The sequence below is a fragment of the Rhineura floridana genome, chromosome 4 (assembly GCF_030035675.1).
Source record: "Rhineura floridana isolate rRhiFlo1 chromosome 4, rRhiFlo1.hap2, whole genome shotgun sequence".
Taxonomy (NCBI): domain Eukaryota; kingdom Metazoa; phylum Chordata; class Lepidosauria; order Squamata; family Rhineuridae; genus Rhineura; species Rhineura floridana.
The window spans coordinates 46,078,575-46,103,177 of NC_084483.1; the positions used below are offsets into that span (position 1 = coordinate 46,078,575).

The 24,603-nt window shown below is 40.0% G+C and overlaps 1 protein-coding gene across 1 annotated transcript in view; it reads right to left on the reverse strand.

Annotated features, from left to right (window-relative positions):
- The window catches only part of CSMD1 (CUB and Sushi multiple domains 1), a 1,745,606-nt gene that overhangs the window by 299,370 nt on the left and 1,421,633 nt on the right, over positions 1-24,603 (reverse strand). The window contains exons 27-30 of the mRNA XM_061622907.1: positions 17,478-17,669; positions 13,548-13,686; positions 9,628-9,815; positions 6,641-6,835 (exon numbers count right to left, since the gene is read on the reverse strand). Coding sequence (XP_061478891.1) covers positions 6,641-6,835; positions 9,628-9,815; positions 13,548-13,686; positions 17,478-17,669 — 714 coding nt within the window. The remainder of the gene's footprint in view (positions 1-6,640; positions 6,836-9,627; positions 9,816-13,547; positions 13,687-17,477; positions 17,670-24,603) is intronic.

The following is a 24,603-nucleotide window of genomic DNA, read 5'->3' on the forward strand; positions in this document are numbered from 1 at the left end:
AATGCTTTAGGTTTGGATTGGTCCTTTTGTAACCTCAGGTTATGCGTTAACTTTTCAGCGAGAGCTATGTTCCACATGCACCTGTACCAGGTGGCTAGAGAGAAGTTAGCTGAGGTTTTCCAGCCAGCTAAGATAGTCATCCAACTGGCTACCAACAAGAAAATAAAAAGATCCCAATGAAGGAGTGTAGGGACAATATTGATGGAGAGGAAAGCAATAGACGGGGCTTTCTGAATAGTCTGATTAGTGATTTGTGAGATGTGTTCAAAGATCAGATCCCAAAAAGTGGAGACATGAGGGCAAGACCACCACATGCACATGAAGAAACCCAATCATTGCATCCTGACTATCTATGTATATTAGAGCTGGGCCAAAGCAATAAAACCAGCCCTCCCACACACAATTTTAGGGAATGTGTACTGCCTTTTTTTGCCCAGGGGAAGGGGCATACTATAATTTTGGGAGGAGGAACCTTACCTAAATGATGCAAGGTGGTAGAGATTTCCTTATGTTTTCTCCCTTTTAACAGGCAGCCTGACGTGATATGGCATTGTTCCCATTCATTAGAGAGAGAAGCAGATGATGGGCTGCTGCCTGGAGCTCTGCCATCACATCAAGTGGTGTGAAATCTTTCTGATTCTTTTTCAGAAGAAAAACTTAGGGAAACCCTCTGCCACTTCACATCATATAGTAATATATGAATGTGTCAGAAAATGGCCCTACACACACACACATTTTAGTACCACAACCGATACAAAAAATGTAAAAGAAGATTTTCAATTTTTCAGCTCAGCATTTCTCTCTCTCTCTTGTCTTATAAACCTCTGTGGGGGGAAAATTATATGTATCTCCTATGTATATTTGGTAATCTACTATGAAACATATTTATTATTTACTTTATTTTATTTATACCCCACCCTTCCTTCCAGCAGGAGCCCAGGGCGGCAAACAGAAACACTAAAAACACTTTAAAACATCATAAAAAGACCTTAAAATACATTAAAACAAAACAATGTTAAAAACATTTTTAATTTTTTTAAAAAAACATCTTTTAAAAACGGGGTGAAAGATATTAAAAGACATATTAAAAGCAATTCTAACACAGATGCAGACTGGGATAGGTCTCAACTTAAAAGGCTTGTTGGAAGAGGAAAGTCTTCAAAAGGCACTGAAAAGATAGCAGAGATGGCACCTGCCTAATATTTAAAGGGAGGGAATTCCACAGGGTAGGTGCCGCCACACTAAAGGTCCATTTCCTATATTGTACAGAACGAACCTCCTGATAAGATGGTATCTGAAGGAGGCCCTCACCTGCAGAGCACAGAGATCGGCTGGGTATATAAGGGGTAAGACGGACCTTCAGGTATCCTGGTCCTGAGCTGTATAGGGCTTTGTACGCCAAAACTAGAACCTTGAACTTGGCCCGGTAGCAAATAGGCAGCCAGTGCAGTTCTTTCAGCAGCGGGGTGACATGTTGACGATACCCTGTCCCAGTGAGCAGTCTCGCCACCACATTTTGCACCAGCTGCAACTTCCGGACCAACCCCACGGGCAGCCCCACATAGAGCACATTACAGTAATCCAGCCTAGAGGTTACCAGTGCATGGACAACAGTGGTCAGACTATCCCAGTCCAGAAACGACCACAGCTGTCTTATCAGCCGAAGCTGGTAAAAGGCACTCCTAGCCACAGAGGCCACCTGGGCCTCTAGCGACAAAGATGGATCCAGGAGCACCCCCAGACTACGGACCTGCTATTTCAGAGGGAGTACAACCCAATCCAAAGCAGGCAACTGACCAATTACCTGAACTTGGGAACCACCAACCCACAGCGCCTCCGTCTTGCTAGGATTCAGACTCAGTTTATTGGCCCTCATCCAGCCCACCACTGAGTCCAAGCCCTGGTCCAGGGCTTGCACGGCCTCTCCCAATTCAGATGTTATGGAGAAATAGAGCTGGGCATCATCAGCATACTGCTGACACCTCGCCCCAAAGCTCCTGATGTCTCCTCCCAAGGGCTTCATATAGATGTTAAACAGCATGGGGGACAAGATGGTACCCTGCGGCACCCCACAGCACAACTGCCAGGGGACTGAAAGACAGTCACCTTCATTAATTAATTATGGAATAACTATTGGGATATAAATAGTTGTATAGTTTCAGAAATGAGCAGAGCAATCCAACTCAGCGGAAGCCAGCATAACTTGTGCTGGAGCAAGAGAAGCCGACATAAAGTTCTGCACATCCAACTGCTGTTCAGGAGCCTCTGGGTTGGCTGAATGCCGGCTTGGCTTGGAGCTGCACACAGGGACCAGACAGTAAAAGCCTGCTCTCCCAAATACCCCTACCAGGGAGTAAGCCCTCCCCATTGACTTCTATGGCAAATATTTTCTTAGACCAATCCCGGTGTAACTTTTGCCTGAATTGGGACCTGTAGGAACACTCCGAACACGAGTTGGATGTGGCCTAAGTCCCCTCACCTCAGCCCTTCCTCTGACACACCCAACACTCTCCTTTTTCAGGCCTTATGCCAGCTCCACTTGTGCTGGTCTCTGCTGAGCCGGCTGGGTCCCGGTTGAGCCAGGCTGAGGGACTTACACTGGTGTAGCCCGGCTGAGCCAGGAGCCAGCCAGCTCAGCTAGAGTTCCACCCCATACAACTCCACTCAGCCCAACGTAAATACAAGTTGGATTGTGCCAATATGCAAAATGTCAGCAATATTTATTTTATAACAACATTATGTTGTTATACCACTTTGAGGTGGGTAGGAATTGTAAAGGTTGAAGTCCTAGGCTCATGTACCTGGGAACAAGGATGGGAGAGAAATTTGGTCTGCATTTTAAAATGAACCAACCTAATTTGCCAGTGCTAGATTTACTAATGGTTATTGTATTCAGAATTGAGATAGATAGACAGACAGACAGACAGACAGACAGACAGACAGACAGACAGACAGACAGACAGACAGACAGACAGACAGACAGATAGATAGATAGATAGATAGATAGATAGATAGATAGATAGATAGATAGATAGATAGATAGATAGATAGATAGATAGATCGATCTTTGGGATCAAAGAAATGCAAACAACCATGCATATCTTACAAAAAATCCAAACAAAAATCTAAATTTTAAGGAAAGAATGCACATAAAATGTGTACAAAATATATACAATATTTTTATATCTGCCAAAAAATGGAATGGAATATGGCTATTACTGGGATACTGACATAGGACAGAAATAGGCAGATCCATCAATCCCTATCTACGAGTAAGCCCCATTGTATTCCATGGGACTTACACATTACTCCCATTGAATTCAGTGCTGCTTACTCCCAGGTAAGTGTGCACAGAATTGCAAACTTTCTTATGTGGTGCTTGGAGATATAGTGTGTGTATAATGACTAGAAATATTTTGTATTTTACAGCACAATGGAATTCTGCTGCAATGTAGTTTGCTTGATACACAGAAATAGAGTTGTCAGCAATCATATGAGAGATGTCTATTATTTGCCAAACACGACATCTTTCTTGCAGCAGCCAAGTCTTTTTTCTAGTAAGTAACTGCATTTCTCTTTAGATTTTAAATCTGCATTCATATCCTGTTTCAAGCTAAAATAGTGGGAATAATATTTGTTCAAGTAATAGAAACCCAACATAATCTTATCAAAATAATTCTACATGCAGTGCAATTCTGTGCATATTTACTCATCAATATGACCCGCTTGTTCAGTGGCGCTTGCTCCCAGATAAGTATGCATAGGATTGCAGCCTTAAGGTGCAATCCAAACTCCCCACTGCCATAAGGGCTCTGCAGGATAGTGGAGCCACTGCCACATCCACCGCCCTGCCATTCTCAGCGGACGCAGAAGGTGGGAGGATGGTTGGGTCTGATGCCATCACACATCAGCCTGTCCCTTTCCTCAGAACAACCCATTTCAGGTCTTTTTGCTGTCCCCCACCAGTAGTGAAACTGCCACAAGCCATCCACCTACCTGTTCAGCTAAGTGGAGGGACACCTCCCTTAATTTATTTATTATTTATTACATTTATATACCGCCCCATAGCTGAAGCTCTCTGGGCGGTTTACAGCAATTAAAAACATGAAAAAATATACAAATTTTAAAACACAAAAACAGTTTAAAAACACAATTTAAATTTTTTTGAAAACAATTTAAAAACACATGCTAAAATGCCTGGGAGAAGAGGAAAATCTTGACCAGGCACCGAAAAGATAAATGTTGGTGCCAGGTGCACCTCATCAGGGAGATCATTCCATAATTTGGGGGCCACCTCTGAAAAGACCCTCTCCCTTGTTGCCAGACTCCCAGCTTCCCGCAGAGTAGGCACCTGGAGAAGGGCCTTAGATGTTGAGCGTAGTGTACGGGTGGGTTCATGTCGGGAGAGGCGTTCCATCAGGTATTGTGGTCCTAAGCCATGTAACGCTTTATAGGTCAAAACCAGCACTTTGAATCGAGCTCGGAAACATACAGGCAGCCAATGCAAGTGGGCCAGAATTGGTTTTATGTGTTTGAACCGTCTGGTCCCTGTTACCAATCTGGCCACTGCATTTTGCACAAGCTGCAGTTTCCGAACCATCTTCAGAGGCAGCCCCACGTAGAGCACATTTCAGCAATCTAACTTGGAGGTTACCAGAGCATGGACAACTGAAGCCAAGTTATTCCTGTCCAGATAGGGGCGTAGCTGGGCCACCAACTGAAATTGGTAGAAGGCACTCTGTGCCACCGAGGCTACCTGAGCCTCAAGTGACAGAGATGGTTCTAGGAGAACCCCCAAGCTACGAACCTGCTTCTTCAGGGGGAGTGCAACCCCATCCAGGACAGGTTGGACATCCACCATCCGGTCAGGAGAACCACCCACTAGCAGCATCTCAGTCTTCTCTGGATTGAGCCTTAGTTTATTAGCCCTCATCCAGTCCATTGTTGCAGCCAGACACTGGTTCAGCACATTGACAGCGTCACCTGAAGATGAAAAGGAGAAATAGAGCTGCGTGTCATCAGCATACTGATGGCAACACACTCCAAAGCTCCAAATGACTGCACCCAACGGTTTCATGTAGATGTTGAACAGCATGGGGGACAGAACTGACCCTTGCGGAACCCCATACTGGAAAGTCCAGGGTGCTGAGCAATGTTCCCCAAGCACCATCTTCTAGAGCTGACCTGCCAAGTAGGAGCAGAACCACCGCCATGCAGTCCCTCCCAGTCCCAACTCAGCCAGTCTTACCAGAAGGATACCATGGTTGATGGTATCAAAAGCCGCTGAGAGATCAAGGAGAAGCAACAGAGTCACACTCCCCCATCTCTCTCCCGACAGAGGTCATCATATAGGGAGACCAAGGCTGTTTCCATGCCAAAACCAGGCCTGAAACCCGACTGAGATGGATCCAGATAATTGGTCTCATCCAAGAGTGTCTGGAGCTGGCCTGCCACCACTCATTCAAAGACCTTGCCCAGGAATCCAACCACCTCCACACACACACACAGAATCCAGTGTAATGGGGGGTTTGGATCGCTCTCCCAGTGTTTGCTCTTGTGAAGAGATTAGTATCTCAATAGGCATTTTTCAGGATTCTGTACCTGATTTTTAATCTTTTATTATATGCTCCTCAATAAAAAGCCTAATTGCATGTCTCATGCAATTAAATCATTTGCTAGCCTTGAGTAATTAATTTATGTTATTAAACTGCATCATTATTATTATAAAATGTACTGACATGTTGTAGTTGTTTTTGTTGTTGTTATTATTATTATTATTATTATTACTGACATCATCATCATTGGAAATCAATCAATCACCCTCATCATCATTATCAGTGACAAATGCCTCTAGAAGAAAAACTGAGTTTTAACAAGATAATTTGGGGAATAGGACTTAAGATAAATAAGAAACTGTGAGAGAAAGTTCTTCATTTATCAATGTATGTTGTGCTGGAGCCAGAGAAGCCAGCATAAAGTTCTACACATCCAGCTGCTGTTCATGAGCTTCTTTTATTTAAAATATCTGTGTTTTTCCTAAGCTCAGCACAATTTACTTTTTAAAAAAAAAAGTCATTTAAATATAAAAACACAAAAATGAATGCTTCAGTTTCAATAAAACTCCATAAAAGTGGACTGCCTAAAGCATGTCACTAACGCAAGACCAGCATATCAATGGATGGACCATCTTCCTGGCTCTACTACGAAAGAACTGGGTTTAGTAGGGTTGGTTCCTACTGGTCTGCTAACTAACCAAGGCAATATTTAGGAACATAACATAGGAATCTGCCTTATACCTCGTCAGACTATTTGCCCAGCTAGCCCCATACTGTCTATTCTGACTGGCAAACGCTTTCTAGGATCTTTGCTCACTCTTTTAATTGGAGTCCTGAGGAATTGAGCCTGCAGCGTTCTGCATGTGAAGCAGCTCAGTAGAGATGGATGCCTCTGTCAAAACACACTCCACCCTTCCCTTTCCTTAAATCATCAGCTATGGGAACAGCAGCAAAGGCAAGCAGCAAGAGGAGAAGAGGTACAGTTTTTCTTCCCTCTTTTCTCAGTCAGCTCATCATACTGGCTGACAGTATGGCAGGATGCAGGGAACAACTTCTTCCAAGGGCTCCTTAAATTCAACACATACCATTGCAAGATGGCAGAACTCGGTTCCATGCAGGTTTTCCATCAACACCAATCATACAAGTAATAGTGGAAGGATCAATAATCTTGTATCCAGAATCACACTGGTAAGTAATACTTGATCCAAGTTTAAAGTCTGCTCCGATTCTAGTTCCATTCATTATGTTGCCAGGGTCAAAACAAGCTTCCCGTGGTTTTTCTAATTAAAAAAGAGAGAATTAAGGCATTAGGAATGCCAATCCACAAGCACTCATGGGATAAAATGCAGGAATCATGCTGAGGTTTCATTATAATCACTCTCCATTAGAGTATTGTTATAAGTTCCTAATATATCAGAGAAGTGAAAGCATTAAGGAGGACAACAACAGGGTAGAAATGGATCTCTACCATTGGCAGGAATTAGTTTCCCCTTGGATGTTCCCAACCAAATGACCCTCATGCTGCCTCAGAATGTTGATATCAAAGAGCAGCAAATAGCAGCAAGCCCTCAGTGGCTGCAGATAAGAGTTAAACTGAAAGGAAACAAACAGCTTGCCTCTTGCCTGCCTTTAATTTAGAATGAATTGTGATATGTCAGGGTGAAGGGGATGGGAATCAAGCTCATCCTCATCTTTGGCCTCAAAGCTACCACAGGAATGGTGCTCCTTGATCTCAGGAAATGAATGTGGTTTGCTAGTCTGTGGAATGAAAGGGAAATATGTCCCTCCTGTTTTGTTTGTTGAACATTTGTTATTGGGTCCCCACACCCTTGAGGTTTGGTTGGTCTCCACCAGGGATTGAGCCTTTAGTGTGGCAGGTCCTGCCCTGTGGAACTCCCTACCAGTAGAGGTTTGGCAGGAACCATCTCTCTTTCCCTTCTTTCTTTTGAAAACTATTGTTTAGATAGGCCTTTGCTAGTTGAATTTTCTCTTTTTAACCAATCAGTATTTATTTATGTTTTATTTATGTTTTTAATTATGGTTGTTTTTGCTGATTTAATTTTTATATGTTGTATACTACTTTGTCATATTTTCATGAAAGTGTGGGTTATACATACATACATACATACTGTAATCGAGCCCTATGCAAGTGTTGGCAACTAGCACATTTATTAACAAGGAAAATATATCTCTGGCAGGGTCTCTATGGAAGCCTGCAGACAGGTTACTCTTAGTCCAAGAGAAGACACGGGGAGAGGGAATCTAGGTCCTGGGTTGTATTTAAGGGGACAATGCACAGTTAATTCACTGTGCCTAAATATAAGATACATTAAGACAAGGTGTGCTAAAAGCAAGAGTAGTAGCCCAGCAGAAGTGAACCCTTTGCTTCTATGAAACTGTGAAATATTATGTTTATACTTGCATGTTCTGTAAATATTGAAACTAAGAATGGCAATGGGTAACAGTGAGTGGGTAACAAGCGAGAAATGAAAAGCTCTAACTGAAGCTTAATTTTATTTTTAATGCTGCCTGCTAGTCCAGTTACTAGAAAGCTGTCATAGGTCTTAATGGTTCACAGATTTGCCAGCTTTTATAGACAGGATGATTTTATAGACAAGATGATTCAAAGGGTCAAGTTTTGATTGGCTAGTACTTGAACATTCTATTGATTCTCACTAGAACATAATTATAGGCCAACATGCTAGTAGAGATAATTCATAGTCATCAGTCACAGAATCCGGACAGAAGTTGTATAAAAGGACAGCCATAGCATTATTGACTATGTATAGTATCAGATCTTCACTCAACAGCAGCTCTCATTCTTTTTACTTGACATTAAAAACTGTTAAGGCATGCAACAAGCTAACAAAAGGAAGTATATTAACAAAATAACAGATTATTTCTAGAATATGGATTTACACCCCTCCTCTGAAAGATTAAGAACATAATATTATGGGTTGCATCCAGTATTGCCATTTTATGAATAGGAGGTCTTCCATTTGTAGAAGGGACTCAGATCCAGCAGAGGCTCCCACAGAAGGAAAAGAGAAGGCAATTTTTACCTATCCCCCTGCAGCCTCCAGTGCTACCTCCCATGCTGTTCTGGAGTGTCCCCCAGTCTTCCAGAGCAGCTTTAAGTGGGCGCTGGAGACTATAAGGAGAATGCAGAATCCCCTTCCACTGGCAGGATGGTCATTTGAATGGAACCTAGAAGGCAAGTCTGATCCAACCTTTTTGACATTTTTGGAATGGTGCATTTGTCTTATTGTACCTACACAATTTATCCCTGGTTTTTAATATACAACTCATATGGCAGGTTAGGTTCCAGACCCCTGCCAGAAAGCGAAAACCGTCGAAAAGCGGATCAGCTGTAGTGGGGGGGGGGTCTGGAACCTAACCCGATGATCGCACCAGAGGAGGAGAAGATCAGATCTTCCCATCCTTGAGCACGATGACCGGGAGTCTGACTGCCCCTGAGGAGGAGAAGATCACCTGTAGCACGCTACAGCTAATCTTCCCCTCCTCCGGCGCGATCAGCTGGAGTGCGGGGAGCTCCAGCCCCCCCTCCAGCTGCTCACCCTGCTGGCACCATATTATTGGAACGCTGAAAAGCGGGGCGCCGAGAAGCAGGGCCCTCGTGTATTTCCTTTAAAATTATAGACATGTCCTTTAAAAATATCAGTATCAGTATCTTTTGTGAGAGGTAAAAATGGATTGACAAAAGCAACAGCTAGCGGCTAAAGAATGACTTCAAATCGATGCTGGCCCGTTACATTGACAGAATACTTTTCAAACAGAATCTGCCAATGGATCCCATCCCTACACCCAACTCAGATTTAGACGTGTTAGACATATCTTTATTTTTTTGTGTTATGGCAACCACCTTGATGATGTCATAATGCCATCAATATTCTTAAAATACACTGGATTATGAATAAAAGTGAAACCATCTGTATATTGTTTTCATGAACTTTGGCATAAATTTACACATGGACCCTCACCAAGTATAACCAAATGGGAGAAAATATAGTGTGTACATTTTATGTGATGATACATATTGTGTTAAATTTACCTTTATATTCAATGGCAAATCCTGACATGCCAACAGAAGCATCACTACGAAATGCCAGAAAAAGGTTATTACTACTGCTTTCTATTCTTTCAGGTGCCTGGGAGCCTTGAAAACTGCCAATAAGAGGGCTGTTGGAATCTTCTCCTTCATAAATATGCAAAAAATCATAACTGGGTTCCATGTTGAAACTGAAAGAGAGAAAAAATGAATAAAATGTCTCTGTTGTTTTTAAAAGTAGTGACATCAACATTCCAGTTCAATTTTACTTCTAAAATTTGTGATGTGCTTTAATAAAGAATCATTTTGTCTAACAGCCTAAAACATAGGCTGGGCTCTGGGCTCCTACTCAGAGGAAGGGTGGGATATTATTATTATTATAACAATAATAATAAAATTGTAAAATCTAGTTTATTATGTTGTAATACATTTCTTTTGAAACTCCTTTAAAGTAAAGCTGCTTCAACTTTTTTTAAAACATAATGTTATTGGGTTTTTTATACATGTGAAGAAAACAAAAGCAAAAAAGTAGCAAAAAGAAAGAAAGGAGAGAGAGGGGGGGGAGAGGGGAGGAGAGGACATCCAACAAATAAATGGATACAGTTCTGTCTCATGTGTATATAATCACTGCATTTTATTTATGCATTCCAAATTTCCTAGGATACAGCATGCAGTGGCTGAAGAATATATAATAAAATCCCACCAAGCAGTGTGAAAAAAGTACAGTTTCAATCCCCTGCGGAGATAGCAAACATGAGTATTTTTTTTCTTAAATGACAATATTCCACACATTTTTATACCAAATTGCAATGTTCAAACTAGGCAATGTTTTCTATGTTTGGGCAATAATCTGTCTTGCAGCAACTACTTGTCTCCCACTCTCTAATTAAAAAATAATACAGATACATATAACAACAACAACACATTGTTTATTAGAGTTTATGGACTTTGGATATTTACTGCACTCAAACTATACAAATTGTTCTGTATGAAATGAATTTTAAAGAAAAATTAAGACTTTGATTCCAGGACATACTTGAGAGGTTAAATTTTCCATATAGTTTAAAATAATTTTCATAGAGGAGTTGTAATTATCAGCTTAGTACATTAAACAGTTTAACTATTTCATCACTGGAAAATGTGCTAATACTGGGTTGTATCCAACTAAGTTCTATTCAGAATACATCAATTTCAATTAATAAACCCATGTTAGACATTTCCATTAATTTCAATGGGTCTACTCTGAGTAAAGTAACACTGGATACAACCCATTGTTATTTATGACTTTTCACCACTATCTTTTTGTCTGCTGTGATTTGAATATGGAGATGGAACTCTGCTTTCCCAACCTCCACCCCACCTGTTACAGCCTCTTGTGTTGTCTACAAATCTATTTCTGGGGGTTTTTGGGGTTGGGGGGACTCTCCAGAAAGGCATGGTGCAGGGAGATGCCACAGGAAGGTAAGATTCAGTAGAAATTATGAATAGAGATCTACTCATATCTACACTCCAGATCCCATTTTAGCTTTAGCACCAAAGAGAGAGAGAGAGAGAGAGAGAGAACCCAAAATGATGCAAGCCAATCTGTATGGTAAAAACCTCACACATTTTGAAAAAAATATAGAACAGTCTTTGGAGCAGTAGAGAGAACTGTCTTTTTTGTTTAGGTAAAATTAGCATATCAACACACAGACACACATACATACATATATATCCCCTCCACCCCACAAAATAAATAAATAAATACTGGTTTGCATGTGGTGGGGATTTTTGCTTGTGCTGTTGCTTTGTGTCTACTAGTGTAGTAATTTAAATACTCAACACTTTTACCATGCAGTGATCCCCTCCATTCATTTTAAATAATTCTTATAGCCTGTTAATTAAATTCTCAAACAAACGAGGGGAGAGGGTGGAAGCACCATATAACAATTTGCCACCGTATTGTAGTGTATGAAGTGGAACAGGTTAGCAGAAAAAATGTACTCTGAATGTATGTGTGGCTTTTCAGGATCAGTTATGACCCCCAAACTGTAAGAAGGTTGCAAGCAGTCAGAGTTCCCTCCTTCACTTCAAGGGAAGGTAGGCCAAAATACACATGTACTAATATCGCCTAATAATTTACAGAATAATTCAGAATTGCAAATCACTTTCTGTATCCTTACTAAGTCAGTGTGTGAAGGGCTCAAGTGAAAAATTAAATCACTGTGTTGAATGCATCCACTATTCTAGGGCCTTCACAGTATGGAAGTCCTGTAGAATCCTGATTCCCATTCTCTCTGTCAATATATGGACAGTGGCATCATCATGGAGAAGGGAATATGCATACAGCAAGACTCCAACTACAATTTATAGGAACAGGGAAATCTGAGAAGCCTCACCATTGTCCAGAAGTAATCCCTGAATAAGGACTAGGTAAAGAGGAGGGCAGGATGCTTGGGGTATTATGGACTGGGCTATAATGCAGTTTTGAAGAGGATGCCTGTCCATTGTTTGGGGAACTCACTGAGAAAACAGGCATATAGTTAGGCATAGATTTTTTATAGTAATCGTCCAAAATATATTGTAACCAACCTATCAACAGTTTGGGGAAGAATTGTTCTAAGTACATCTGAAAGGGATTTGCTTGATAGATGACACCAAGCTCTAGTACACAAGTTGTGTATTTGGCATTATTAAATCAAACATGTTAAGCTTATTTATTTATTTCAACTTTACATACAGACTGCTAGGGTCTAAAGTTTTACTGGCTTAGAACAAACAGGAGGAGACCTCAGGAGGCTCAGTGATAATGTCAAATCACTGTACAGTAGCAGTTAAAAAAAGACTTATTTCATGTTAGAAATTATTAGGAGAGGGATTGAACATAGAACTCAACTACTCATGATGCCTTTATAAATCTATAGTGTAATGCATTTGTAATACTGTGTATAGTTTTGTGTACAGCTCCTTCTCAAAAAGGATATTAGAGAGAAAAGGGAAACTAAAACAATTAAGGGAATGGAGCACCTTCGTTATAAGGAAAGACACATGGGCTTTTTGTTTAGGAAGAAAGACAAGTTTTATAAAAAATAGAAATAATGCAGAGAGTTTGGGCTGAGAGAAAATGTTGTCACAGAAGTGGCATGTTGGGGGGGGTTGTCACTGTATTATTGTGTTTTTTTTCTTTGTCTTCTTCTCGTTTGAAAACTCAGTAAAAATTATTTTAAAAAAAGGAAATGAAAATGTTGCCCCTTTTTCATAACACTAGAACTTGGGGTCATCCAACAAAATGGTCTGATAATAAATTCAGGACAGACAAAAGAAAGTAGTTCTTCACACAATCATAATTTACTTCTAGAACTCGCTGCCATATGATATAATGGTTGCCACTAGTTTAGTGGCTTTAAAAATGATAGGTGCGTCCTTCATGATGTTGTCTATCAGCAACTATTAAAGGGAACCTTTTTGCCTCGAAACAGCGATTCCTAGGAACAAACAGGGAAGATGGGAGGGGGAATCCTTAACAAAACCCACAGTTTGCAGCCCCTCCCTCCCCTCCCCCCATTTTTACCCAAATCATAGTCCCCTATAGTCTTCTAAAAATAGTAGCTAAGGGAAGCGTTACAAAAGTTAAGGCAGCAAGAACCCCCCCAGCACGCCTCTAATTTGAGCATTGGGACTCAGGAGCTTTTATGCCCTGCTGATAGACCTTTGTTTACTGTTGGAAGCAGAACTAAATAGATCCTGCAGGACTTTCCTCACGTTCTTATTCACTTATATGTCTTCATGAAGCCCTGACACAGAATGTTCCAAATGGACGTAGTAGGGCATTGCTTGGAAAAAGTAATTAGAAATGGTCTGAAGTGATAAATGATGTAATTTCTGAATGTGACATTTAAATAAATACATGCTGTAAAAGAAATGCATGGTTCTAGAAATGGTACCTTTTGAATATCAAGGCAATGACAAAATCAGGGTTTACTTTTATTCTCCAATCACATTCTTTCCCAGGAGGATACGGCTGTGGGTAGTTTGGTGATAAAATAACACCTGCTGGGCCTGTGAGGTTTCCACCACATGCAGCTGTCACAGAACACAGAGGAGGGAAGAGGAAAGTAAAATTGATCACAGTGTCACACTAAACACTGGCAAGTGTCAAAGTAAGTTGGGATCTACATTCTTATACATTGAAATAACATTTCTGGCACCTTATTATTTTTGGCAAAATAGCATTCAGTAATCCCAGAACAATAAAACCTTAACATGTAAAAGTGTACATGTGCACACATACATGTGTATATAATACTCTCCAACACTAACCTTTGTTTCCCCCAGGCATGTACACAACTTCCAAGTCTAACCAGCACAGCAGAGACAAAGGTTCTACCCCAACCTTTTACTGAACTTCTTTTCGCAAGGTGCATCCAGTTTGAAATAAAAAATGTTATATACATCTGCATATAACTCCTGCTGCTGCAGTAGGTATGGCTAACCCACAAACTGGATCCAGCCCACAGGAAGTGGACTGCCAGCCCCTACAGCTTTATCACCTCATTTCAGTGCTGTGGTGCTTAGGACTTAGATCAAGAGATAAAGCATTCTGCTTGCTCTTTAGAGACCAATCTCTAAAGAGCAGGTATAGTTCTTTATCTCCCAATCTCAGCAATGTAGTGTTTCATGCTGAGGTAGAGAGATTAAAAAAAAATGCTGCCTGCTCTTTAGAAATCATTCTCTAAAGGCTAGGCAGAGGGCTTTATCTCTCAGTCTCAGCACTGAGCACCACAGTGCTACAATTGGGATATAAAGGGCTATGTCTGTTCTTTAGAGATGAAGAGCAAAAGGTAGCATTTTCCTGCACCCCAGCATTGGGGTGGGGAGGACTGGAAACACTGCTTTTTTTCTTCACAGATCATAGCAACTACAGCCTAACTGCATGCAGGATTGCAGCCACAATCTGCAATTTATAGAAACCAAACCAAACCAAACAAAAGCAGCATTAATAAAACATAAGATCAGTTGCAAAATCACAGGACAGCATCAGCAACATAGTCACTTTACATCCAGGTTTCTAAAAAGTCTAGTGGAAGAGAAAGGCAACATCTGTAAATATGTCACACATCAGGAGCAGAGGTCAGGATAGCAAAGGAGATATTTTGTTGGTTAAAATGGGGCAAAGTATGACAAAGAGAGTTAAGGCCACTAAAATATGACAAGGATGGATAGTCATACAGGTTTTCATGAATTGTCTAAAACTTTATATCGAGATAACCAGGAAACCTTCCTGTGGAAGTGAACTCCATAATTTGGGTGCCATGACAGAGAAGGTGCAAACCTAGTCCCTCTTAGTCACACAATACTATTGAGAAGATCTTAATAAACACCTTTTAGAGATTTTTGAAATATCAAGTGGTTTATAAATACTTTTAAATAAATAAATAGAATAATGTGTTTGGATTTTATTGCAACGAAGTCTTTCAGCAGTGGAGAGATTCTGCATAAATATTCATAATCCAGAATCCTTTGCCTCCTCCCACCTGTCCTTCTTTAGACAAAGAAAGCCTACAAAATACTTTTTACTTCATTAAAAAAGATGTCCCTTGATCCAAATATCCAGGCAGGAACAAACAGAAAAAAACAATTGCACAGTTCCCTCCTGGAAGGTAGGCAACTAAATCTGCAATCATGCATTAAAATTAGGGGTCTTGTTAACAGTGGTACTGAACACCTATAATTGTCACTGAAGTAACAATAGTAATCAACCTAGGCTGGTTATTTTGTTTAAAAATACACCAAGCAAACAACATAGCTCTTTTGTAAGTTTTTAACTCTAGTGAAGGCTCACAAAATTTCCACATCTTCTGATGACTCAGCCTGAGGTAAAATACAAAACTGTTCTCAGCAAAGTTATAAAATGTAAACGCAGCAAAATAAAATGAAACAAAATAAACAAACACGAATGGCTGTTTGACAACCGTCAGAATGCTAATAAGAAGATCTATTAAATCTCAACCACCCCAGTACACAAGAGTAATACTTTGTGAGGATTTTTAATGCTATATTTTATCATGTCTTTATAGACCTCTGAGGCTTGACGTACTGCTATGTTCAGTACAATGAGCATTTTAAACTGCAAAACCCTCAAGGTCATCTTTCTTAGTAAAATACACTCATGGTACTTCACCATAATGATTCTTCTAAATGAACTATTTGCATTAAAAACGAACAACAAAGAAAGAAAACAAAATAGGCTAATTGGACAGGGCCTTAGTCAGAGTCTTTCAGTCCTTGTGTAAAAGTCAAACTAGATATGGTGTTGATTACTTCCATTGGCTCCAATGGAGTCTTCCCTTGAAACACAAATAGCACCTTCAGAGGGAGATGGCTATGAGAAAGTAAAATTTGCCCACGGTCCTGAGGCTATTTACATAACAAAAACTGTGCATGTTAATTACATTCGCATCATTAACATCACATCTAGTTTGGCACTAAGATCTGTGTCTTCCTGTGACCCTAGCAAGCCTACCCTCCCCCCCCTTTCTACTGCCAAAACTCTAGTTTATACTCATAATTAAGTAGAAGTAGCTTGCTGAGTGGGATGGGGTTGCTATGACAGCTTCCTGACAGGGGGTCACCTGCTTACCAGGAAGAAGAGGGGGGGCAAGGTGGTGGGGAGGTTGGCACAGTGCAAATGAACTAGCAGGGGCACCAGATTTCATCTGCTGTTGAGTTTGCATGATGGTGACCTCCCTGATGCCTCGCCCCTCCTTTTCCCAGTAAGAAACGGCAGTTTACCCTGCCGGGAAGCTAGCATAGTGGCTTCACCCCACCTGGCAAGCCGCTTCTGTGATTAAAGCAAACCAAATTGCTGATGCTAGGGATTATCAACCTTTAAAACAATTTGCCATCACAGAGCTCCTGCTTTTTAAAAGAGTGCAGCAGAATTCAAGTATAAGGATTTTTGCAGAAAATGGTCCAAGGTTAACCTCATTCTATTCAGAATGCACATGAGAACAATTCATGCAACAGCTGGCTGTTAACAGCATTCAGCAGACTCCAGGTTGTTTTGACGATAACAGTTGGGCCAACTACACAAACCATGCCTAAGTGTTTCAGTTTATATTACGACTGTAACCAAGTTCAAGAAATTGGAATCAATTTAGCTAAATAATATATTCTTTAAATCTGTATAAATTTGCATATGAGTGATTTTTTTGAAGCAAGGAGTAGAATTTCTTTGTCTTAAGATAGAGCATGACATCTGCAGTTTTTAAAAGCATGTGTAAAATATTTATACCTGCTGCTTGATTAATCGGGATACCATTTAACTGAATTCAATTTAGCAATTAATTAAGTAAACATTGTAACCCTTGTTTACATTAGAATAAATGGGAAAATTAGGCTATTAGAATTTGTCAGTGGACCAGTAATATTTTTTCATCTCATCTACATAAAAGTCAATAAGTGTAGACTCATGGTATTTATGTATTTAGACATATAATTACATAGCTAGTTGTATTACATTGTACATAAACCACCACCCTCTTCTGTCAGTAGGTATGATAGTCCCAGTTTTCTGTGAATGAAGACAACAAAAATTGTTCATCTTCTGTATCTAGGCAACCCTGATCCAGAGTTTTTTTTAACGTAAAACTATCTTATTCAAACACTGGGAAACTCACATGTAGTCAGGGTTCTCAAAGCCATTTACCCAACTGTTTAAAGACACAATAAGCAGTCTACAGTTCAGTCTTAGCCACAGCAATCATGTCTGCTGCATTAAATGCTGCACCGCCCCTGAATGACCAGTCCGAATATCTGAATGCAATGCATCTTAGCTTAAAACCTTAGAGGTTCCCAACATTTCATTTCAATACCTATACACGTAGGAGCATCAGGCTGCCAAAAGAATCGATTATTCAGCTGCACACAAGTAATTTTATCCTGGCCTTGGAGCTGATACCCTGGGTCACACTGGAAGGTGATGGCATCCCCAGGCTCTCTGCTATCTCCGTATCTGCTGCCATTCTGTGGGGTTCCAGGATCATTACAAGTTGATGCAACTGATGCTACAAATAAATAATGAAACCAAATATGTTAGCTACATATTAAAAATGTTAAAAACTTTGCATTTCACTAAACCTTTTATAACGGAAGTATTTCTTTAGTTCCTTCATTATTCATGTGTTGGTCAGGAAAGTAGTGTATATGATTGTTTCTCTAGGAAATTGCCCACTCTGATGAATCGTGTTCAGATTGATTTCCTTCCAATTTTCTTTGGGAGGGAAAATGATGACACATTAGAAAATAACATTATGGTCTGAGTTTTCTGTTCAATTAATTCACCAAAATTCCTTTTATTTCCTTTAATACTTCAGCAGTCAATACTTCAGCAGTATTTTTCAGAAATAGAACAAAGATAATAGTATAGCTAATGTTCTTTGATTCTCTGAATATTTCAAAGAACACACACACACACAAGTCAAACTAAATGCCATTTCTGCAACTCAAGATTCATTCATTTATTTATTTACAAGGGACAATTTTGCTGGGGATATTGAATTTAAATCAGACTTTGAAATCATGAGGATTCTACGCACAGTTAGCCAAACACGCTTACAACCTCCCTTCAAACCTTCCTACTTAATGTGGAAAGGCCTGGGCGGAGGACTTATATTCTTTTTTCCCCTCCCCCCTCCTCCAGGTTTGTATTCTTGATATATATGGGCTCCTGCTGGAAGGAAGGGCAAGATATAAATCTAATAAATAAATAATAAATACATATTTTTAATGTCATCTCTGGGTACGCTATCTGGTATCATTTCTATGAAAGCATTCCCTGAGTATTAGAGGACATGGCTGCGGATGGAGATGGGCAGCCTATTCCCCCTCTCTGCAGCTCCCAGTGCCACCCACACTGTGATGGAGGGGATCCTCTAGAACAATGTGGAAGGTGGCACTAGGGACTGCAGAGAGAGGGGGAATGGGCAAAAGTTGCCTCACCCACACAAGGCAGTGGGATTCTTCCAGTGGATCAAGAGCCTTCTGTGGATAATGTGAGCCCTTCTTTCTGCAAAAAGTGAAGTTGGGATCCAGCCCACAGTTTGGTTATATTTGTTTACGGTGTATGATGTACTGAGGTTTAGGGACATCAATACCCATGCAGCAGAGAGTTGCAAGCATAGCAACCTGCTGCTGGTTGTCTTCGCCTGTCCCATCCAGCTTGCTTTTATGGAAACATAGGGGGGTTAAAATGATGAAGTCAAGTGCAGAGCTTGGAAGTAATTCATCACAAGTAACAAATGACTTGTAATTCATTACTTTTTTGAGGAAAGAGTGGCTAATTCCTTTACATTTTGATTGTAATAGAACCAGGAGTAATTTTATTACTTTTGTGGAGTAATTATAATGTTTCCAGCATTACTTTTGGGCATTACTTGGGGGGGAGCAGAGGAAGTCTTCTGCTCCTCTGATTTGTGGATGAAAATCATGTGCCTCAAACTGGGCTTCTGTGCAGTGTTGCTCTTCCCTCATGCTCCGTGGGTGGGTAGGAGGCAAAGAGGGAGGAAGTGGAGAGTGAGACGGGGTGGAGTGGAGAAAACAATTGTTTTTAAAAAATGGATGGTGGTGGTGAAGAATGGAGTGGAGGGAAAAAGGAGCCGGAGGGCAAGAACATGGATAAAGGAGGAGAAGGAGGCAGCAGCAGAATGGAGATAAAGAACTGTGGAGGTGAAAGATGACAACGTGTGTGGTGTGTGTGTGTGTGTGTGTGTGTGAGAGAGAGAGAGAGAGAGAGAGAATACTGTGTTTGCACTTGGCACACAAAGTGGCCTCCACCACCCTCTCCAGCTACTGTGCTGCATTTGCAGTATTTTGACTTTTTTGCTCTCAGGGGAAAATGTTTGGGTGAGTATCCCTTAGTTGGTGGCAGGGCAGGGTCCGGGAGGTGGTTAAGTGAGAGAGATTATGCTTGCTGGCTGAAGGGGGGGGGTTGCACTTGGTTTGATGTGCAAAGATCTGAGTGGTGGCCTCTGCCTCCCTCCCCACCTCCTTTACCAGCGGAGAGACCACCATTGCTATCTTATGGATAAAAAGAATTATTCTACTATCTCTGCATGTGTGTGTTTATTTTTTTTAATGTTGTTTTAGGCTGCTTAGATGTGCAGCAGCCAAGGCCAGCACCTTGTAGGCATTTTTTTAAAAAAATAACTGAAATGTAATTGTAGTGAATGGTTTTGAAAAGTAATCAGTTACTTCAGAGCAATTGTAATTGTAACGGTAATTACTACTTTTGGGGCCATGTAATTGTAACTATAATTTATTACTTTTTAAAAGTAATCTTCCAAGCTCTGGTCAAGCGTGACACTCTCACTTGGAATGCAACAGTGTTGAAGATCTAAGCACTGAGCAAAGGAGTGCTGGGAAAAGGGAAGGAAGAAGGGACTCTTGATCAAGGGATAAAATATCAGAGAGAAATCAGGAGGAAGGCAAAGGGAGTATAATTACATAAAAGGGAGGAGAACTGGGGATTAATGTGAATGCTTTTGAAAAGAGCCAGCAAGAGGGAACTTGTGATTAAAAAGGTTCCTCTCTTCCTTTGGAGCTAGAAACCCACTCACAAAGCAGACTTTGAAATAAGGGCACCATCTGAGGCTCTGAAAGCTCTCATTATAAGAGAAAACTGCAACCCATTTATGTTGTAACATCTGTCACTGAAAACAGGTACTGAGCACATGGTTCCTCACACATTGCACTGAAAATACACCCAACATTCATGCTGCATTAATTACTGAAACTATGTCTAGCCACTTGGAAGGCGAACAATTATATGGGTACAACCTTAGCTAAAGGAAATTTAAGCAAATTAAAGCAAGCAAGTAGCATCTTTAGATGTGTACATGACTGATGCAGATGTATAAGTGATGTCATATAAGTCAGATCCTTTCCTTTTTTCCCAGGCATTCTAACAGCATGTGCTGAGCTCTGACCCCAGGAGTTGTACCTGGTTTATCTGTGCTTCATGTTTTTAAACTTTGTATGGTTTTTAAAATTGTATATTTGTTTTTAATGTTCAATGTTTTTAATTTTTGTAAACCGCCCAGAGAGCTTTGGCTATGGGGGTAGATAAATGTAATAAATAAATAAATAAATAAATAAATATACACATGAAATTCCTGAAATTATGCTTCGATTAAATTCTTTACAACCTTCTGTGCAGTTGTAAGAACATAAGAAATGCCTGCTGCATCAGGCCAATGGGCCATCTAGTCCAGCATCCTGTTTTCACAATGGTCATCCAGAAGCTCATGGGAATTGCACAAGCAGAACCTGAGCGCAAGAGTACTCTCCCTCCGCCCGCGGTTTCCAGCAACTGGTATTCAGAATCATACTGCCTCAAATCATGGACTTCCTCTACACTTTGGTAGCATTTGACAGAAGCTGGACGAAAATAGTAATAATGGATTTGCCCTATTAGACATTTTTACTGACACCCTCAAAACAGCTTGTTGTATAGTCACCTGTATTTATTATTGGGCAATCATTTTACAATATAAACTTGATATGTGGATTGCATGAATTTATTTCAACATAATCTGCAGCTTACTTCAAATTAGTGAAAAACAGCTACTTGATAGAAATCATGATTTGAACATTTGGAGTTGGAGTCACTAGATCGGTGAAAATTGTTGAAAGGTTGTCCCAAGTAAGCAATGTTATACATTTTTTTAAGCTATGGATGAAATGGCAGTTGTTACATATGCCATGGCTTAAGATGCAAACCACTTTGAAATGGTGCAATGTTGTGATATCATGGACGGAATATATATTCCTATAAGAAATAGCTATTATTTAGTTTGATCTGGTGCTGTGGTATTCTCAAGCCCTACACTATAAGCAAACAGGCCTATTCTGAAATAACATACATTAGGGATCCTTGAAGAATTTGATCTTTGAGAATTCCTATACAAAATGACCTGATCAATATCTCTAATGTGCGGATTAGGAATTTGGTGTTCACCTGCTATAAACACTCTCTCAGCCAACCCAGTTCCAGTGATTAATAACTGACAGACAGAAAACACACATGGTTTGGTCTACCTTCACAGGCAGCAGCTTGGGAACAACAATTGCAGCCACACTTCCAAATATGTGAATTAAATGACATGCAAATAGGAAAAAAAGACAGTGGTGATTTCCTAAATGCAATACCATGCCAACCACAACAAGATTCCTGTGAGTAAGGCAGAAAACTCAGCATCCCACAACCAGTCAGGATTCATAACCAAAACTAAAAAAATCCTGGCAGCCAGTTAGCCATTGTCACATAAATCCCCATGCAGCACGACCTGATCCGGGGGCTGCAGTTAGTGCAGAATGATGTGGCACAATTGCTGACATGAGTGAGACCCTATCAGCACATTACACCTCTGCTCTGAAATCTGCACTGGTTGCTGATTTGCTACCATGCAAAGTTCAAGGTGTGCTTTCCATGTTATGGGTGCCATATAGTACTTGTTCTACTCTTGTAAGAAATCAGTCCTTTAGTGTGGTAGCACCTACACTGTGAAGCTCCCTGCCTGTTGACATTCATTGTACTTAGTTTGGCACCTACTAAGATCATTTTTGTTTAGGCAAGCCTATCCAGGCATGTAGAAACTATTATGTTTTTTAAATCTGTTTTTAACTCATTATTGGTTTTATTATTTTGAATACTTGCCAATAAGTTTATTGTTTTAATTCCTTCTGTAAATTGCTTTGAGATTTTTTACAATAAAGTGGTATACAAATGTAAATAAAATACATAAATAAATTTTGGAGTTACTGTGGCCCTTGAGTCTCTTCCCATTTTTAGGAACAAAGGAATCTGCCTTACACTGACTCAGACCATTCGGTACCATCTAGCTCAGAATTGTTGACATGGACTAGCATTGGCTTTCGAGGATTCCACGCAATAGTCTCTTCCAGAAATTTAATTTTGGACCTTTGCATGCAACACCTATGCTTTCCCAATGAGCTGCAACCCTTCCCGTTTACAAAAGTAGCTTAAAATTGTTCATTTCAATTTATGAATGAATGCACATCATGCCTAGGGCAGATCCACACCATTCATTTAAAGCACATTCAACACACATTTGAAGAACATGGATCTCACCACAGAATCATGGGAACTGTAGTTTGTTAAGGGTGGTGAGAACCATAACTGTGAGGGGAAAACTGCACTTCCCAGGATTCTTTAGGGGAAGTAATGTGCTTTAAATGTGAGTTGGATGTGCTTTAAATGTATTGTGTGGATCTACTTCATAAATTTTGCCTGCATGTAAATCGTTTTAATATTTTTTTTCAGAATGTAAATGAGCTATAAAGTGTAATGAGTGACCATGGACTACTCATCATCTCTCAGCCTATCTGCCCAAGAACAACAGAAGGGAACCAATACCACCCCAAGAAAGAAGGGGACACTTAAAATGTAGAGGAAATAATAATCTACAACCATAGTGTGAAATCAAATACTTATTGGGTCACAGTATGAAGAAATATCTATATAAGCATGACCGTCAAAGATGTTTATGATGTACACAACCTATAAAGATATTTATAGTGCCATCCTATGTTTGTTTACTCAGACGCAAGTACCAATGCATTCAAATGGAATTACTCAAACAGGGAAGCATGCAGAGAACTGCAACATCAAGTGATAAGGAACCCAAAATCCAAAATCCAACCCAAAATCCAACCCAAAATCCAGAATCATGCCACTTTAAGGTGTTTTGCAACTGTTTATAGTTTTTATAGTTATTGGATTTTAAAGGGAATTAACTTCATATTGTGAGCTGCCTTGGTTTTCAATTACCAACCCTACCTCACAAGGTTGTTGGAAAGACTACACACACACACACATACACACAAACAGAGAGAGAGAGAGAGAGGATATAAAAAATCCATACACCCCATATAACAGTTTATTGTCAAACTAATTGGCCATTGCAGTACATTTTTTTAAAAAAATCAGTATTAGTTTCCTAGATAACAAAAATGGCGATACCTAAGTAAGCCCTGCCTAATTGCTTTAAAAATAGGATTGATGGGGAAGAGAAAGATTTACAACACAATTCTTTGCTATGTTCACTCAAAAGTCTCATTAATTTACAGCACAATCCTTTTGTCTACTCAAAAGTAAGTCCTACTGAATTCAATGGGGTTTAGCATCGCAGCTTTACTCCCAAAAAAGTGAGTATTGGATTAAAGCTTCATACTGGGAAGGTTTTCAAAACACTGTCCTGTTTAACAGCCCAGGAAAATTTAAACTTGTTTAACTCCTGCTCGTAAGAGAAAAAGAAACTGAAAGCTATATGCTTACTCAATTTATGTGATTTTCAAATAAGCAGGAACATACAACCATTTTCTGGGGTTGCAATGGGTCTAGTCACTGCCTGGAGGTCAACAAATCACAACTCTGACTTCAGTTTTTGACTACAAACCTGAAAGGGCGAGATTAGAGCAGCCAGCTACGAGCTGATTTAACAGAAGTTGTAGGGGGGTGCCTGACATTTTAGTGTATATCTTGTGAACCAGACCACCTGGAAAACAATTTTTTTTAAAAAAAAATTTAAAGCTAAGAACCCAGAGATTAAGGTGAGTCATCCTCAGGCCCAGAGAGAACCCCCAAAATCTGGAGTCTCTGGGCAAAAACCGGAGACCTGGCAACCTTAACCTTTTTGTTGTTGTTGTTGTTGTTGTTGTTGTTATTATTATTATTATTTTATTTTATTTTATTTTTTATTTATACCCTGCCATTTTTCCAAAACTGGAACTCATGGTGGCTTCCAGATAAAAAATACATATAATTAAAAACATACAAAGTCTACATTAAAATAAGATTAAATTATTTCCAATATTAAAGCCATACACACATATAGCTAAAAGAGTTCAAACTAGTTTAAAAATAATATAATATTAGCAATGCAGCACCCTTCACGCCCTATCCTTAGCCTTCAATTCCAA